The sequence below is a fragment of the Oncorhynchus masou genome, chromosome 24 (genome assembly GCF_036934945.1).
Source record: "Oncorhynchus masou masou isolate Uvic2021 chromosome 24, UVic_Omas_1.1, whole genome shotgun sequence".
NCBI classification, from domain to species: Eukaryota; Metazoa; Chordata; class Actinopteri; order Salmoniformes; family Salmonidae; genus Oncorhynchus; species Oncorhynchus masou.
Genome location: NC_088235.1, coordinates 36,241,034 through 36,258,363, shown reverse-complemented (window position 1 = coordinate 36,258,363; position 17,330 = coordinate 36,241,034). Strand labels below are relative to the sequence as shown.

At 42.5% G+C, this 17,330-nt stretch overlaps 2 protein-coding genes across 9 annotated transcripts in view; one reads left to right on the top strand and one right to left on the bottom strand.

The window, feature by feature from the left end:
* Window positions 1-1,339: 1,339 nt before the first annotated feature.
* LOC135512100 (serine/arginine-rich splicing factor 2-like) lies at window positions 1,340-6,830 on the bottom strand. 7 transcript variants are annotated; one of them, XR_010451375.1, is made up of 4 exons: window positions 6,314-6,830; window positions 4,485-4,759; window positions 2,918-3,014; window positions 1,340-1,901 (listed from the first exon to the last, which is right to left on the bottom strand). XR_010451375.1 is itself a non-coding variant. In XM_064933766.1 (3 exons), exons 1-2 carry the CDS (start codon window positions 6,673-6,675, stop codon window positions 4,510-4,512), a joined length of 612 nt encoding a protein of 203 aa, XP_064789838.1. In that variant the 5' UTR covers window positions 6,676-6,830; the 3' UTR covers window positions 1,340-3,014; window positions 4,477-4,509. The 7 variants fall into 7 exon arrangements, 4 of the variants coding, with proteins under 4 accessions (XP_064789838.1, XP_064789837.1, XP_064789836.1 ...); XR_010451373.1 differs by having other exon boundaries at window positions 1,340-2,425; window positions 2,918-4,759; XR_010451374.1 differs by having other exon boundaries at window positions 2,918-4,759.
* Window positions 6,831-10,867: 4,037 nt separating this feature from the next.
* Window positions 10,868-17,330, top strand: part of rnf157 (ring finger protein 157) — a 33,297-nt gene continuing 26,834 nt past the window's right edge. The window contains exons 1-2 of one of the 2 annotated variants that reach the window (XM_064933761.1): window positions 10,868-11,370; window positions 13,909-14,027. In XM_064933761.1, the coding sequence (XP_064789833.1) occupies window positions 11,283-11,370; window positions 13,909-14,027 (207 nt within the window). In that variant the 5' untranslated portion in view covers window positions 10,868-11,282. Of the gene's footprint in view, window positions 11,371-12,496; window positions 12,816-13,908; window positions 14,028-17,330 lie in introns of those variants that run through there. The other variant, XM_064933762.1, reaches the window with a different exon arrangement.

The following is a 17,330-nucleotide window of genomic DNA, read 5'->3' as shown; positions in this document are numbered from 1 at the left end:
ATCTGTAACTTAAAAATAAACAAGAAAATGGTGCCATCTAGTTTGCATAATATAAAGGTATTTTAAACGATTTATACTTTCACTTCTGATACTTAAGTATATTTTAGCAATTACATTTTGATACTTAGTTGTATTAAAAGCAAATACTTTCAGGCTTTTACTCAAGTAGTGCTTTTTGCTGGGTAACTTAATATTTATTGAATTTACTTTTAAAACTCAGCAAAAACTTAACATGTGTAAATATTTGTATGAACATAAGATTCAACAACAGACATAAACTGAACAAGTTCCACAGACATGTGACTAACAAATGGAATAATGTGTCCCTGAACAAAGTAAGAGACAGTATCTGGTGTGGCCACCAGCTGCATTAAGTACCGCAGTACATCTCCTCGTGGACTGCATCAGATTTGCCAGTTCTTTCTGTGAGACGTTACCCCACTCTTCCACCAAGGCACCTGTAAGATCCTGGATATTTCTGGGGGGAATGGCCCGAGCCCGCAGCCTCCTTTCCAACAGGTCCCAGACATGCTCAATGGGACTGAGATCCAGGCTCTTCACTGGCCATGGCAGAACACTGACATTCCTGTCTTCCAGGAAATCACACACAGAACAGCTGGGGGTCACGTCAGGTGGTCTTCCCTGTAACGCAGTGTTGGGAATGTCTGCAATGACAAGATCAGTCCGATGATGCTGTGACACACCGCCCCAGACCACAACGGACCCTTCACACCAATCCCATTCCAGAGTACAGGCCTCAGTGTAACTTTCATTCCTTCGATGAACACGAATCCGACCATCACCCCTGGTGAGAAAACCGTGACTCGTCAGTGAAGAGCACTTCTTGCCAGTCCTGTCTGGTCCAGCGACGGTGGGTTTGTGCCCATAGGCAACGTTGTTGCCGGTGATGTCTGGTGAGGACCTGCCTTACAACAGGCCTACATGTCCTGTCCAGCTTCTCTCTCTGCCTATTGCAGACAGTCTGAGCACTGATGAAGGGATTGTGTGTTCCTGATGTAACTTGGACAGTTGTTGCTATCCTGTACCTGGTGTGATGTTCAAGTGTACCGATCCTGGGCAGGTGTCGTTACACATGGTCTGCCACTTTTAGTCAATTGGGTACTTTTCCCACCACGGATGTTCAGGCTGGCACTCTCACCTTACCCAAGAGACCATGTTTGTATTCGGCTTTATTAACTCAAGAATTCTGGTTACAAAAAAAATGTATTGGCTCATTAACAATTTATTTATTTGTGTCTTGGCTAACTTTGAAGGAGCAACGCTGCCATTATAGACCAGGCTCTCGCAAGATCTGCTTAAATAACAGTCCACAACAAAACAAATTCAACATTTTTATTAGCCTTCACCTGGAGCATTTACAAGACATCTTGCGAGGGTTCACAAAAGAATACCGAGACTAATTTATCAAGCTAGTGGGATGCCCTTTATCCAACCCTCATCTATCGAGCCATAACAGACTCTTCCATCACTGGATACAACCAGCTCACAACAGAGGACTAAAGCACAGTTGGGGGGGTAGGATAGTTAACCTGTTGGAACCAGCCTGATCAATAATACAATGATCAGACTGGTTCCACCAGGCTAGGGATGGAGAAATAGAACAGTATTGGTACATCAACAATGGTAAGAGACCATAAGACAACAGAGGGAGAGAGAGATGGGATGATCAGATCTGCCACCACAGCAGTGATTGATTTATTCTTACAGACCAGAACCAGGCAAACGGCAGCAGCACCAAGTCGATAGCAGGGCGGCAACTGCACCGGGCACTCACCGGGCACCGCAACACCCCCGCCAGCCACTGCACTGCCACCTCACCATCAGCACTGCATCGCACCTTAACAGCTAACCAGCAATACTCAACTGCTACACAACTGCGCCTAGTGCACAAAAGATGACACAAGAGGGGATTAAGTAAATGCATACCAGAGACAAAAAAAATGTATCAACAATATGCACTGAGTATAGAAAACATTAAGAACACCCGCTCTTTCCATGACAGACTGACCAGGTGAAAATATGATCCCTCATTGGTGTCACTTGCTAAATAAACTTCAATCAGTGTAGAAGGGGAGGAGCTGAGTTAAAGAAGGATTTTTAAGCATTGAGACATGGATTGTGTATGTGTGCCATTCAGTGGGTGAATGCGCAAGATAAAATATTTAAGTGCCCTTGAACAGGGTATGATAGTAGGTGCCAGGCACACAAGTTTGTGTCAAGAACTGCAAAGCTGCTGGGGTTTTAATGCTCAACAGCTCTCCGTGTGTATCAAGAATGGTTCATCACCCAGAGGAGATCCAGCCAACTGGACAACTGTGGCAAGCATTGGTGTCAATATGGGCAAGCATCCCTGGGGAACGCTTTCGACACCATGTAGTCCATTCACCCATGAAATGAGGCTGTTCTGAGGGCAAAGGGGGAGGTGGAACTCAATATTAGGAAGGTGTTCCTAATGTTTGGTGTACTCAGTGTACATACACACATACAAACTATCAGTACTCCTAGTTAGGTTAGCGAATTACGTAAAATGTTAAATATTTTTTTATACAATTTTGGCTTATGGTTTCCCTCTACATGTTTCTGGTTTAGGGTAACTCTGCAAAATTCAACTCTCCAAAAGAAGAACAGCAGTAACTCAATACGGGAATCCTTCTGTAGAGAATTAGACTACTAAATAAGGGCTTCAATTAATTTTAAAAAAGGAGGGGGGGGGGGGGGGTGCTACTTCATAAAAGTTTAAATCAAATTAATATGCAACAAACCTGCACTAACAATGAGACAACATACAGTTAACCTCAAAACATGTCCTTCACTCGAGTCAACGGCATTACACGCATTGGTAAATATATAGTAGTCTATTTCTGGGCAACTGAAACATTTTAGGCCAAGTCACAACCTTTTGGTCAGTATTCTGTTAGGCGTAGAGAGGTGTCCACTGGCAGACTTAAGCTCTGGTCGACGTCCACAGAGAAGAAGTCTCAATCGTCTGACATCTGGAAAGAAAACAAGACAAGCTGCATTAGTGGAGGTCGAAGGGTAGGTTGCTAGTTTGACACAACTAGACAATCAACTGTTCTCAATCTAAAATAGGATAGAAAACACCCCCTTTTAACCATTCCATTGAGGGCTCGTCAGTTGTCCACGTTATTGGCATAGAACAGAGTTCCTAACAACGTGGGATGTCTTCTCACTACAAGGGCCCTCCCACCCACAGCTACCACTCAATTTGTTCTTATTTTTACTCAGGCATTTATTGGACAACAAACCTTGGGGTCCTCCCTCCTGCACCAGTGAGACCAGACACAGAGCGGTACAGCCAGCAGCATTCTGTCTGTGGTCCTGTGAACATACAGTACCTCACCAACTGACAGCACGGACCACCGCACCGCCAGTGACGACCTGCTCCATAGCAACCGCCATCGCCCCCCACCAACAGCCTCAGGCAGGTCGCGTCACAACACACTAACTGCTCTTACACTGCCATCTGCCACACCCTCTCGGTTTGACAACAGGACACCGCAGCTTGGAGGAGAGAATTCCACATTTAGGTAAACGAATGTTGATTTTAGCACCCCGCAATAAATATACCCCATCTCAAAAAATAAATGATACAAGCCCTGGCACATTTTATAAATGTTGTAAACAAGCTTGGCCAACTATACCCTTGACCTGCAGATAACATCCACCCCAAACCAATGTTAGCTGATGTGACCATTTGGGGACACCCACACACTGTTGATTAGATCTGTGGGCACATTCAGTGTGCACTGCAGGTATCCATCTCGATTTCCTGACCTTACTTTGTGTCGCTTGCACGTTTTACACACAACTTAACATTTGTTTTGTACACTACTTAAATTTCCAGTTTCCTCTACAACACCAAGCAAAATTCCAGGGTCAGGATTCTGAAGTACTGACTGGTACACTGCAACTCTGGTTACTAAACACTAATATTCAAAGGACTATTAAGGTTGCAGAACACTGTCCAACTGCAATTGAATTTAACCTGTCCTACCATAGAGTTCCTATAATTGTTCCTTACATAATTATGTGCCCTACATTCAGCAAACTATACTCAAACCATAGACAGACTAGTGCCCAGAAGCCAGTTTTAGCATGGGCAACACCATTGAGGAATTGTATCACTTTGCAGTCAACGGGATGGGACTTCCTATGGTTTAAGGATCACATAATTTGCTGTTGACCTGGATGAAATTAAGTATACTAGTGAACAAACATTCCATAACTGCAGGTGGCAGTAAATCACCAATCGTTCAGTTTGTTTACCAACTCATAATAGAATAAAAATGTATGGAGATGGTCTCAATGGCGCTGCACATGCGCTCACAGACGCCATAACAGGACAGACGCAATGTGGCATCCTATAACTATCTCTATGACTCAAACATATGTGGCTGTCTGATGGTCACCCCCATTCTCCCATGCCCTGTGTACCGTCTTACTGGGTCTGGCTTGGAACTGCTGTTACTAAGATTCGGTTCCGTTGTCATCGGGGGATTTGGGCATGCTCTTGGACCTCGACCGTGAGCCTCTGTTAGAAGCCGGGGTGCGGCTGCGGGACCTTGATCGGGATGGGGACTTGCTCTTGCGGGGTGTGCGGGACTTGGAACGGGATCTGGAGTAGGAACGAGACCGTGAGCGGCTGTAGTCACGGCCACGACTGCGGTTCCTGCTTCGAGAACGACTGTGTCTTCGCCGGCGGGGGCTGGCCGAACGACTGGGGAGGGTCAGAAGAAAATGTAATAATGTTGAGTGAGATAAAAATAACTGCAACTTGGTTCATACAAGTCTGTTTTTTATTGACTAATTAGATTTTGCGATGGCAGCATGCAAACTCAACTGATAACGTAGTAGCTAGCTAACTAGCCCAAAGGCCGGCAAATGGCGATATCATGTTGCTTCATCTTACATCACCTTTGTCCGTACAATTGCCCTTATTTTAGCGCCCCAAAAACACAATACTTCCAGATCAACTGTAACATCCATACCATTGTAAAGCACAATTTCTCCCCTGTCCAACAGAATCAATTACATGACCTAAACAATGCCTGTTTTGACATAATTCAAGCAGGCAATGAGCCCCGTCGGGTCTTTTTAAAAACGCCGGGTGGGGAAGCAAAACTAATGCGCAGTGAGAAGGAGAGATGTGAGAAAATTCCCTTTTTTCACTCGATCTGTCCAACGTATCACCTTATCGCCCCTAAAATGTAAATAAAACACTATAAAGAGTTTATATAATGTGTCATTACATACCTATTTGAAGGTTTGTGTCGAATTTGAATCGGGTTTTTAGGGCAGTGCTAAAGTGATCTTAGAAGTAAACAGCGGCTTTGAGAATGCTGATTGCATGCAATGATGACGCAAAAAATGACTAGGTATCCCCCGTATCCCCGTCACTGTCCATTTCTTGTTTTTAAAGGATGAGAGAAGTGCTACACCTGGTGGAGAGAGATTGTAAGACCAAAATAGTTGCTTTATGCGTGGTGTACGTTACGACATGACACGTCTAGACGTAACATAGGGTCCGTTTTTTTTTTTTACTTTTCCCCAATACTACAGAGCTATTACCATGTCGATCAACACTTGAATAGAAACCTAGTTCACACCCCCGATTTTGAAGACAACACAGTCGCTACAGTCCCATTAGTTTTCTTTGTAGCCTCGTTTGAATGTTGCAGTTGCGCACATTTGTACGGAATGGGGTGAGTTTAAGTTAGCTGGCTATATCCCCCGCGGTCTGTTTTTTTACAGAATATTTTCCATTCAGGCCACAAATGTTTTAGTTCCTCTTTACCCGCCTTCTCGCCATTAAATAGAGTTGAGGAAATCAACACATTTGCAGCCTGAGTGGAGAATATTGTATCTACAAAATCGGTCCACGGGGATATGTGTATAGCCGCTGAATACATTGCCTTTGGATTGGTCAAATTAAATACCTCATCGTCATCAGCTGGCCTATTTGCTACTAACTAGCTTGAGTTTGTTTATTTTTTACAGGGACAGTGCACATTAAATCAACGTTTCAGTAAAAGTGACGGTTTTTTAGCCAGCCGGCTAATTTTCAACCGCAGTCCCTGGGCAGGTTATTAAAAACACGTTATAGTTAGCTACGTTAACTATAAAAAGTTACAACTAGCTAGAGTAAATACCATTGCACATTTAGCTGAAATTGGCCAGTATATTGTAGTTACATCAAGATTACAATTGCTAGGTACACTTGGCTAACTACAATGTGTTACTAAATGTAACTAAAACTGGAATCAGAGCTTACCTTCTGCTCCTGCGCCCGTAGCCTCCATGCCTCCTTGGGGGTCCACTGCCGCCTCGGCGCCCGAAGTGGGAGTCTGGTGGACGGCCATATCGCGCCATCTGCACTCGCAGTTCCCGCCCATCGAGCAAGGCACCGTCCATGGCGTCCATCGCGTCTTCAGCGTCGCGCTTATCGTGGAACCTCACAAAGGCGAAACCACGGCTCTCCTTAGTGTACCGATCGCGGGGGATGTACACGTCTCCCACACGGCCATACTTCTCGAAAACTCGGCGTAGGGTCTCAGGCGAGGTCCGGTACGTGAGATTGTCCACTTTGAGCGAGGACATACCCTCGACATCGGGTGGGGGCCTTCCGTAGCTCATCTTTGCTCCTCAAAATGAGATAGCCAGACGAAGATTAGAATCGTTATTGTAGACTAAATTTGTTTTTGTTTTGCTGATTTGTGTGCTCAACTCTCCCCGTTCTCTTAGCTGCTCGCACATGAAATGGTGGCTCAGGAGCTTCCTTTTTGTGTTGGCTGATAGGCGGGTTAATAACTACTCCCTCTTGGAACTACAGCGCGCCGTAGCGGATTGGAGTGGCAGAACAGTTAGAATGCCAGCTGACGGTGTCAAGATTAAAATAACAACAGAAAGCACGTTTCCATCCAGTTTTTATGCCAGTAAAGTATACCATATTAAAAAAAAAAAATCCCGGCAGCTGTGATGGAAACAGTCAATTTCGTTACAATGTTATAAATGCTGACAGATGATTTGTTCTTTAGACGTGGTGGGATCTGTTTGTGTCAGTAAAATGAATGATTCGAGAAATGGTAGTGGAACGCCTTATGCGCAAATACTTATATAATAACCATCATATCGAAGTAAAATTGGAGTCTCACTATGATATGTTGCTGCATATAATTGTGAAAACTGTCTGGTTCGTGTAACTCTAGCTCCAGTAGGTTTTCTTCCAATTGGCAAGAGATTTTCATGGGAAAATTCTAAAAAGAGACCTAGATATTTATTGGAAAGGAGCAACAGTATAGCTCCGTCCCTCTCCTCGCCCCTATCTGGGCTCGAACCAGGGACCCTCTTGCACATATCGCCAACAGCCACCCTCAGAAGCGTCGTTAGCCATCGCTCCACAAAAGTCACGACCCTTGCATTGCAAGGGGAACAACTACTTCAAGGGCTCAGAGCGAGTGACGTTACCGTCACCTATTAGTGCGCACCCCGCTGACTAGCTAGCCATTTCACATCGGTTACATAGGCACTTTGTGATCTAGGGGGCGGTAGTGTAGCCTAGTGGTTAGAGCATTGGACTGGTAACCGAAAGGTTAAAAGTTCAAATCCCCGAGCTGACAAGGTACAAAATCTGTCATTCTACCCCTGGCAGGCAGTTATGCCACTGTTCCTATCATTGAAAATAAGAATTTGTTATTAACGGACTTGCCTAGTAAAATAAAGGTAAAATTTTGTTTGAGTTTTTTATAGAATATATTTTTCAACAGAATTAGTGCACTGGGCCTTTATTACTACTGTATGAGGATATAAAAAAGTTGATTTTGGAGGTTTGGCTTCACCAGACTAGCTATTGGGATGCTACCAGTGTGTATCATGTTCTAACACAAAACCGGCCTATACATTTATTGTCGAATTGCCTGTCAATATTTCTGTGTTGCCTAAGTTGATTGTTTATCTATTTCTTTCTCAATGTAAAATATACATTTGACTTGATAGATAAATATAATTACGCAACTTTGCATTGCATTATTAAGCCATCATCTGCTGTAGCATGGCAGTGATTCATTCCCACGTTTGGGGAAGGTCCAGTGGGAACTGCTTGCCTGCTGAATTGTACTGAGCAAAACCCATAGCAGACCCCATTGTCCAGATTTGTGCATGACGTCATGGGTAGCCATTAGATTTGTTCTTTGGGGCAAGAAGAGCATGGAGAGCATGAGCACACTCAGCACAGATAGCCATCAGCCTTGGTCGAAAATATATGTAATCTTCAACCTAGCCATCAGCATCCCAGCACAGCCATACAAATGGGGGAGAAGGAACAAAAATATGTGAAACATTATATGGTGCTCAGGGCCAGCCCTAGTTGTGTCGACCGCTTAGGGCCCCACGGCCTCAACAAAGTAAAAAATATATATATTTAGGAACTCAATTGGCAGTCTCAACGTACTGTTGAGTGTTAGAATACTAGAATACACAAGGTGCAATTTTGAAATGTGGTTGTGTATCAGCAGTTTTCTATCAGTCTATCAGTTATATCAGTCACTGCAGTCACTCAATTAGCCCATGTAAGCTACATTTCTTTTGATTCGTTAACATATTTTAAGGCATGCTTTGTAAGTGGCCATATTTGTTGAGAGTCCTGTACCAATTTAAGTGATATGTGTAGTAGTTCCCTAACAATTACATTTATATAGGGGACTGATCCGAGTGGCAGCAGGTCTTAAATGTTTAATGGTTGAATATTTAACCATGACCATTTGATCTGTTTTGCCCTGTAATCACAGCCAATTTCAAAGCCTTTGTTTAGGCCCATAGAAGTGCAAGTGATATAACACACCTAGTATTCATTAGTGGTGGGGAAACAAAGCTTCCTGAAGCATTGAGGCTTTCCAGACATTTGTGTTGAAAATAGGTTCTTTACTTGAGGCTTTAAAAAAAAAGTATTTATTTATTTCACCTTTATTTAACCAGGTAGGCTAGTTGAGAACAAGTTCTCATTTACAACTGCAACCTGGCCAAGATAAAGCATAGCAGTGTGAACAGACAGCAACACAGTTACACATGGAGTAAACAATAAACAAGTCAATAACACATAAGAATTTTTTTTTATATAAAAAAAGAGTCTATATACATTGTGTGCAAAAGGCATGAGGAGGTAGGCGTATAATTACAATTTAGCAGATTAACACTGGAGTGATACATGATCAGATGGTCATGTGCAGGTAGAGATACTGGTGTGCAAAAGAGCAGAAAGGTAAATAAATAAAAACAGTATGGGGATGAGGTAGGTAAATTGGGTGGGATATTTACCGATGGACTATGTACAGCTGCAGCTATCGGGTAGCTGCTGAGATAGCAGATGTTTAAAGTTGGTGAGGGAGATAAAAGTCTCCAACTTCAACAATTTTTGCAATTCGTTCCAGTCACAGGCAGCAGAGAACTGGAAGGAAAAGCGGCCAAATGAGGTGTTGGCTTTAGGGATGATCAGTGAGATACACCTGCTGGAGCGCGTGCTACGGGTGGGTGTTGCCATCGCGACCAGTGAACTGAGATAAGGCGGAGCTTTACCTAGCATGGACTTGTAGATGACCGGGAGCCAGTGGGTCTGGCGACGAATATGTATTGAGGGCCAGCCGACGAGAGCATACAGGTCGCAGTGGTGGGTGGTATAAGGTGCTTTAGTAACAAAGCGGATGGCACTATGATAAACTGCATCCAGTTTGCAGAGTAGAGTATTGGAAGCCATTTTGTAGATGACATCGCCGAAGTCGAGGATCGGTAGGATAGTCAGTTTTACTAGGGTAAGTTTGGCGGCGTGAGTGAAGGAGGCTTTGATTTGCGAATTAGAAAGCCGATTTTAGATTTGATTTTGGATTGGGGATGTTTGATATGAGTCTGTAAGGAGAGTTTACAGTGTAGCCAGACACCTAGGTACTTATAGATGTCCACATATTCTAGGTCGGAACCATCCAGGGTGGTGATGCTAGTCGGGCGTGCACGTGCAGGCAGCGAACGGTTGAAAAGCATGCATTTGGTTTTACTAGCGTTTAAGAGCAGTTGGAGGCCACGGAGGGAGTGTTGTATGGCATTGAAGCTCGTTTGGAGGTTAGATAGCACAGTGTCCAAGGAAGGGCCAGAAGTATACAGAAGTATGATCAAGAAAGTTTACACTAGTGGCACCTGCATGTCAAAAGAATTCAGAGCAGCCAAATTATTATAGATGATGACCAAAATGTAAATGTCTTTAAACCTTTCAACTGAGTTATATGGCATTTGGTAATTACAATTATATGCTGTAATTGTAATTAGAACTGGAATATTACAGTATCTGACTTGGTACTGTAAATTAGATTGCAGTAACATTTTTGTTACGGTAAAATAGATTAGGGTAGAGTCGGGATAGAAGTAAACACTTTTAGATCTTTCCTATTTACTCAGAGTTTGATAGAGCTTCTCGGGGCTCTTATTTCTGGTTTGTAATAATATTACCTTCAACAAATGTACTATCAGCCATAATTTCATGTTTGTGTTGATTTGAGTAATCAAATCAAATAAAATAATATTTGTCACATACACCTGCTTAGCAGATGTTATTGCTATAGGTTCGATATATATGAAAATTAACCATGAGATAACCATGTGAAAATGGGCATGGTACTTTCATCCTGGCTCTTCCCTACAGAAGCTGTACTGTAAAATAATTTAGCTTAAAAACTGCCGAAATTTCTCTACGCCTAATTATATCAGGAATCTTCAATTATTTCTCTCCTCTGTCAAGAGGGGGCCACCAAAATGTTTTGCCTGCGATGTGAGGGACCCTAGGGTCTGCAAAAGGCTAGGGCCGGCCCTGACATTGATACTTAGTGAGAGACCTCGTTTTCCCCAAAACGCGCTGAATTGGAGCGAAGAATGCGTCACGAAGTGAATGGATAAATTGCTTTGCTATTAAAGGGGTGCATACTACTACTTTTCTGTCGGAAAACAAACTATCGATCGGTTTTGGCGACAGCACCAACCTCACTGGGCTTTGGATAAAGCAGACAAGAACAACAACTAATCCCAGAATGAGCACAACCAGGCTATAGATGCCACCGGCAGCGAACCAAGGACATAAACCGAGATTAAAAAAAATGGAAATGGCAGCACGAACTGGATTAAATGGAAGGGGGTAAAGGGGTTTTAGAGAATAGCGAATGTTTTCTTGTTATGTTCGTTAATTTGAGCTTTTGTTTTCTGTGGAAATGGGAGCTTTGACCAGCAGACAGAACGCAGGAGTGGAAGAGGTCGATCTACCGTCCACCTCGGTGTACCGCTATCCACCAAAATCTGGTAGGTGCCTGTTCCCCATAGACGACAGTAGCCTAACAGGAGCCATCCCACTTAACCCACAGCATATTCCAGGACAGCCTATATCTGCCTTCTCGGTTTGGGAAAAAAAGACATAGGGATATGTTATTAGGATATTATAATGCCTATTTATTAATATTCAGATAATTATAGGCCTATGACTTATTTGTATTATCTATTATTTAAACATAATGATGAATCACAATCATTACATCAGAGGACAAGGTGTCCGATACCCCGTATGCCCTGCATCCTGTCCGCACCTATAGGCCTCAGTGCTAGGGTGACTAAATGTGGATGTTTACCAGACATCGAGTGCCAATCATATAATTGTCATGTTTGAAACACACATGGAAAAACACGAGGCCTATGTGATGTTGGTCGGTCAGCATCAGCCTGACCACCAGCCTCCCAGCAGAATGACGCTGAAAAGCATTATACCACATTCATTTTTTACAATTCCAATTAAAATAGGAAAAAGGAGCAAACTGAAGATTGCAGTGTGCAGGGGTGTACTGCTGCTGCAGCGCACACAAGCGTCGCTCAGACACCTCACTATGGTGCCCCATTAGGTCTAGATCAGAGCTGAATCAATGTATGTAAAGTCACATAATGTTTTATTTGTATTCTACATAACATAACTGAATAGAATAGCATAGTATAACGTTACTGTTGAACCAAAAACACCACCCCATTTCTTATGAGATTTAGGTTGATTACTTGAGTGAAAAAAAATATGCGCCAAAATGTAAACCTGCAATATGTAACTTTTTGAGTGACCCGACCAAATTCACATTAGAATGTGCTATATACATATCATTCGCATTGAAGCAAATCTTAGAAGCGGTAGATTTGTTTCATGTGCACAATTTTTATGCTTCTCGTTCTTAAATGTTTGCATATTTTACTGTTAGTTGTGTACACCAGCTTCAAACAGCTGAAAATATAATATTTTTGGTTATGTAAAATATATTTCACAGCGGTTGAGATGGTACAATGATTCAGACGGGGACGAGGGGTGCAACTCAATATGAAGAAGGTGTTCTTAATGTTTTGTACACTCAGTTGATAAAAACAAACATACTATTGTGCCCCTCAGTGACTTGCTAAGAGGGGGAATTGCCTCAATGAAATTGCAGGATTTCATAGCATACATTTCAACAGCACAAGTAAAATGGACTGTACTGGAGCGCTCAATTGTCTCCCAATGAGTCTTTCGCTCTTGACGGCTTTCTTCCGCACATGAAACTAGATCTGCTCATTCAGCTAGAGATGGCGCTAAAGCAAAAAGCTAATTGTAATTAACTTGTAAATAAATCATCATAACAGTTATGGGAGTCTGGGACCTGATAAACTGGACATCTACATCCAACAAGAGTTGAATGACAGAGGGATACACAAGCTAGAACCTTCTCATCGCTGATCTGGTAGGACAAAAAAGCATGACTGTGGCTGCCCAATTTGATTGTTTCTACCATGCCATGGTGTTCATCATGTTCTATTGTAGGTGACAGGGCGATGTGTTGTGTGGATTAAAACAGCATAAAACCGGGTGTAATCACAAAGCATGATCAAATTAATTAGCGAGCTGCAGTAATTTTGAGAAACATTGAGAGGTAGTTTGGTACATTTTCTGGGTGAAATGAACTAGTTATCTACCTTTGATAAGCATCAATTTCAAGTCTATCTAAACTAATATCGTTCTAACTCGGAAATATGAAGTTATTTCAGAATGAAAGTGAACTGGCTAGCGCATCATGCTTTGTGACATTATGTTAGCTATTCCCAGTAAGATAATGTGTTTTCATTTATTGCATCTGCATGCGTTCATGAGCTGGCTGCTCTTTCTAAATGGTAAATAGTATGTTCTAATCTGTTCAAAATAGTGGCAGCATGTGCAGAAATGGTCATTCGGATTATCCAAAAGTTAAATATGAGTATTCATGCTGCTGTTCAAATGCACAGATTGCTTTATACATCTTCAAAAATAAACTACTGGTAGTTCGAAAACTTGGTATCATATTTCTGTCCTACTGCTTTCTTGACAACTCCATCCACCATGGGTATTCAGCCAATCAGCGCCCGCCACTGGTTAGGCCTACACTGTAGGCTGAGATCATTCAAGAATATCGAAATGCATATTCCCACGAAACTGATGGAGATCAAATGATTGGCTAAACCTAATTTGGTGTTTGAGGGAATTAAAAATAAATATAAATAATTGAGACAATGTGTGTGGGCGTAGGCAGACGTTGCATTTGGAGGATGTATTATATGCATATTTTCTAAAATATGTGGTTAAGATATTTCTGATCTAAGATCAGTGGTTAGAGGCAATGTCTACTCAACCTATTCCCCGGAACAAGGGTTGGAACACTTGACCTAGCTCAATGAGCTCCTGTAACTGTCCTCTGTTCATGTAAAAGGGGAGAAACAGAATTGGGTATATGAATCTGTGTATATGAGGAGGTGGAATCTTTAGGATCAGGTTTGCTCAATTCCTCTTCCTGTTCCCCACAGGAAGTTACTTTGCCAGCCACTTCATCATGGGTGGGGAGAAGTTTGACTCCACCCACCCCGAGGGATACCTGTTCGGAGAGAACACCGACCTCAACTTTCTGGGAACCAGACCAGTGGTGGTACGGATTGTCACAGTACACTACACTACACTACACAGGACTCTACACAGTACCGTACAGTACAATACACTACATTGCACTGCACTACACTACATAGTACACTGCAGTACTCTACAGTACACTACACTACACTACACTACACTAGCTTCTAAGTCTCCAGCTACTGTCTGTCTAATTATGGGTCCAATGGGCTCTGTTTAAAAGTATTGCACAATATAGAGAATAGGGTACCATTTGGGCGGCAGGTTTTGTTCCAAATACCTCCGATTGCAATTTTCATCATCTCTGCTGTATGGACATGGGGAATACCATAGAATTCTGTGACTGGGGGTGTGGTATGGAGCGATTTCAGTGACAACAGGAATTGTATTTGAATTTCATCATTTTGAATTTGTATTAGGAAATTTAATTTAAATGTCATGTTTTTAAATTTGTAATGTACAAATTTAATCATTGAATTTGTAAATTGAACTTGTATTTCATGAATTGATGTGGAATTTAATGAATATTGCATTAATTTAAAAATTATATATAAATTCAATTGAATATTCAAATTCATTTATATATATTTATATAGGCCTGTTCAATTTCATTATGGTAGATATTGCATTAATTGTCTGTGTATTAAGTTTACAAACAATAATTTCAAGTTTATCAGAGTTTCATACATTCAACTTCTCAGATGCATTCAGATTCAGTTTTCAAATTCAGTTCTTTAAATTCAGTTTCAAAACCAGAGACAACACCTGGTACTTTACCAGCCAGGAAAGGTAGAGAACAGCACATAGAATCAAACGTTTCCTTTGGTAAACAGAAACTGATGGTGGTTTCTGAAGCCAATGTGGCATGTTGAATAAATGCTCTTCCAATGAATTTGGCTCTAGCATTTGAAATGTTTTAGCTATGAACTACTATGACCCCATTCCTGAAAGCTAAGACTCTCCGGAACATGGACATACCTTCTGTTTCCCTCTATGATGATGGCAGGATGCGTTAGAAGGGAGTTTCACACAAAAACTAAATTAGACCCCCATTAGAATATAGTTTAAATGCCCTGTCATAGCCCTTCTAATGATAGCCTTTCCACTCCCTATTTAACTTTGATCTGGGTTTGAACTAGGTCTCCTGTATCTCACAAGATTGTGTTAGTACACTTAGCTAAAGCCTTTAGGGAGGGATACGTTCAGGAAGTTCATGTAAAGGACGGCATGTAGCTTGCTTAACAAGTACCGCTTCCCCCTTATTCAGCTCATATATAGACTTGAACTAAGGACTTCTTCCTTGAAAACACCCTCCTGAAGCATTCCAACTCATCCTACTATTAAAAAAGGCCTTCTTCAATTGCGCAAGGGGCGACACTTCAGGCTGAGGAGTGAGTTTCACGGATCCCCATCTGCTACACTAATGCAAGTCTCCAAGCCTTGCCTGAGACCTGAAAACGTGTTAGTTTGTGTTACACAGTCTAGTTTTAATCAGGGGAGGACATGGACATGTAGGCTGGTCCATTTTTAGCCCAGTGGGCCTGTCTAACTTATAGTTTTTTGCGCAAAATTTTAATTATCTGGCTAATAATGGGGTTCTCAAGGAAAATAATTGGCCAGGGTGGAGGCCTGGAGGAAAAGGGCCGGTATGGGGGCCTCAAGGTAAAGAATGGTCCGGAATGGGCTGATTTATTGTAGATATTATAAGGTTAACATGTGACTGACTGGCATAAGAATGTGTTAGCCTGTTGAGCTAAAACCCTAAACATTGGTCCTTTGACTTGGTTTTGTCACGCCCTGATATGTTTCACCTGTCCTTGTGATTGTCTCCACCCCCTCCAGGTGTCGCTTATTTTCCCCAGTGTATTTATCCCTGTGTTTCCTGTTTCTCTGTGCCAGTTCGTCTTGTATGTTTCTAAGTCAACCAACGGTTTTCCCGTTCTCCTGCTTTTTGCATTCTCCTTTTTCTAGTCCTCCCGGTTTTGACCCTTGCCTGATTCTGGACTTTGTACCCACCTGCCTGACCATTCTGCCTGCCTTGACCACAAGCCTTTCTGCCCCTCTGTACCTCTGGGACTCTGATCTGGTTTTTGCCTGTCCACGACCATTCTTTTGCCTACCCCTTTGGATTAATAAACATTGTAAGACTCCAACCATCTGCCTCATGTGTCTGCATTTGGGTCTCGCCTTGTTAGGTTTGGTCTCTTCAAGGAGGAGGTAAAAGGGAGGAGAAGTGTAACACAGGTAGTTCAGTAACCACATTCATGTGATGATTAACTGAAAAGTTGCATTATCTGGTGCACAGGAGACCTGGGTTAGACCCTCATTAGCCAAACTAACACGTCTACATGTCTCAGCCAAGGTTGCTCATCTCATAGCCTTGCGAGCGGCCTAATCCCCCGAGCTTACATGAATGGTTCACTACACGTGATAATCAGTCTGGTATTTACGAGACTACTCATCACATGGACGGATCACCAAACCACCTCTGTTGCACTCATTAAATGGGGTGCACAGATCCTTCTGCTTCTGTCTACCACTGTAAGTGTTGTTGTGCAGTAGGCCTGATTTAAAACCCAGTCAGTTATATTGGTGCCGTGATCTCTGAGTGGGAGGTCAAAGGGGGGTGAATTGTAACTGAGGGGGTTCGATGAACCTTGCTGGAGATTTGAAGACTTCTGTTAGCTTCCTGAACTAATCCATATGGGCTAACATAGTGGACTGAAAGTCTTGTGACGTGCAGAAGACCTGGTTCGAACCCAGTCAGTCGCAAGATTAAATAGGGAGTGGAAAGGCTATCCATAGAAGGGCTATGACAGGGCCGTTCAACTATATTCTTATGAGGGGAACAGAAAGCACATCCATGCTCCAGAGGATCTTAGCTTTCAGGAGTGGGGTCATAATAGCTTACAGCCAAAGCAGGTCAAACGCTCTCTCTCTCTCTCTCTCTCTCTCTCTCTCTCTCTCTCTGTCATATCCTGCTATATAAGTCATACTGCCCTCTAAGCAGATGGCAATGCAGAACCACATCTCCCTACCCCACGCAGTACATTTCTCTCATCTGTCCCTGAGTTGTTAACTGTGATCTGCAGCATAGGTCTAGTCCCCCTGCACAATATATGTATAGCCTATATTATGTGTGCCCATGTGTGTGGCTGGACCTCGACAGCTATAAACACTCAGGCCTAATATATTGGGGATTTAACAGCATTTGACTGCTGTAATAAAGTCATATTCAGACTGCAAAGAGAGAGGGAAGGGAGTGTTTATGTGAGTGTGTGCATGAATGCGTTTGTCTTCCCTGTACTGAAAAACAGCCTTG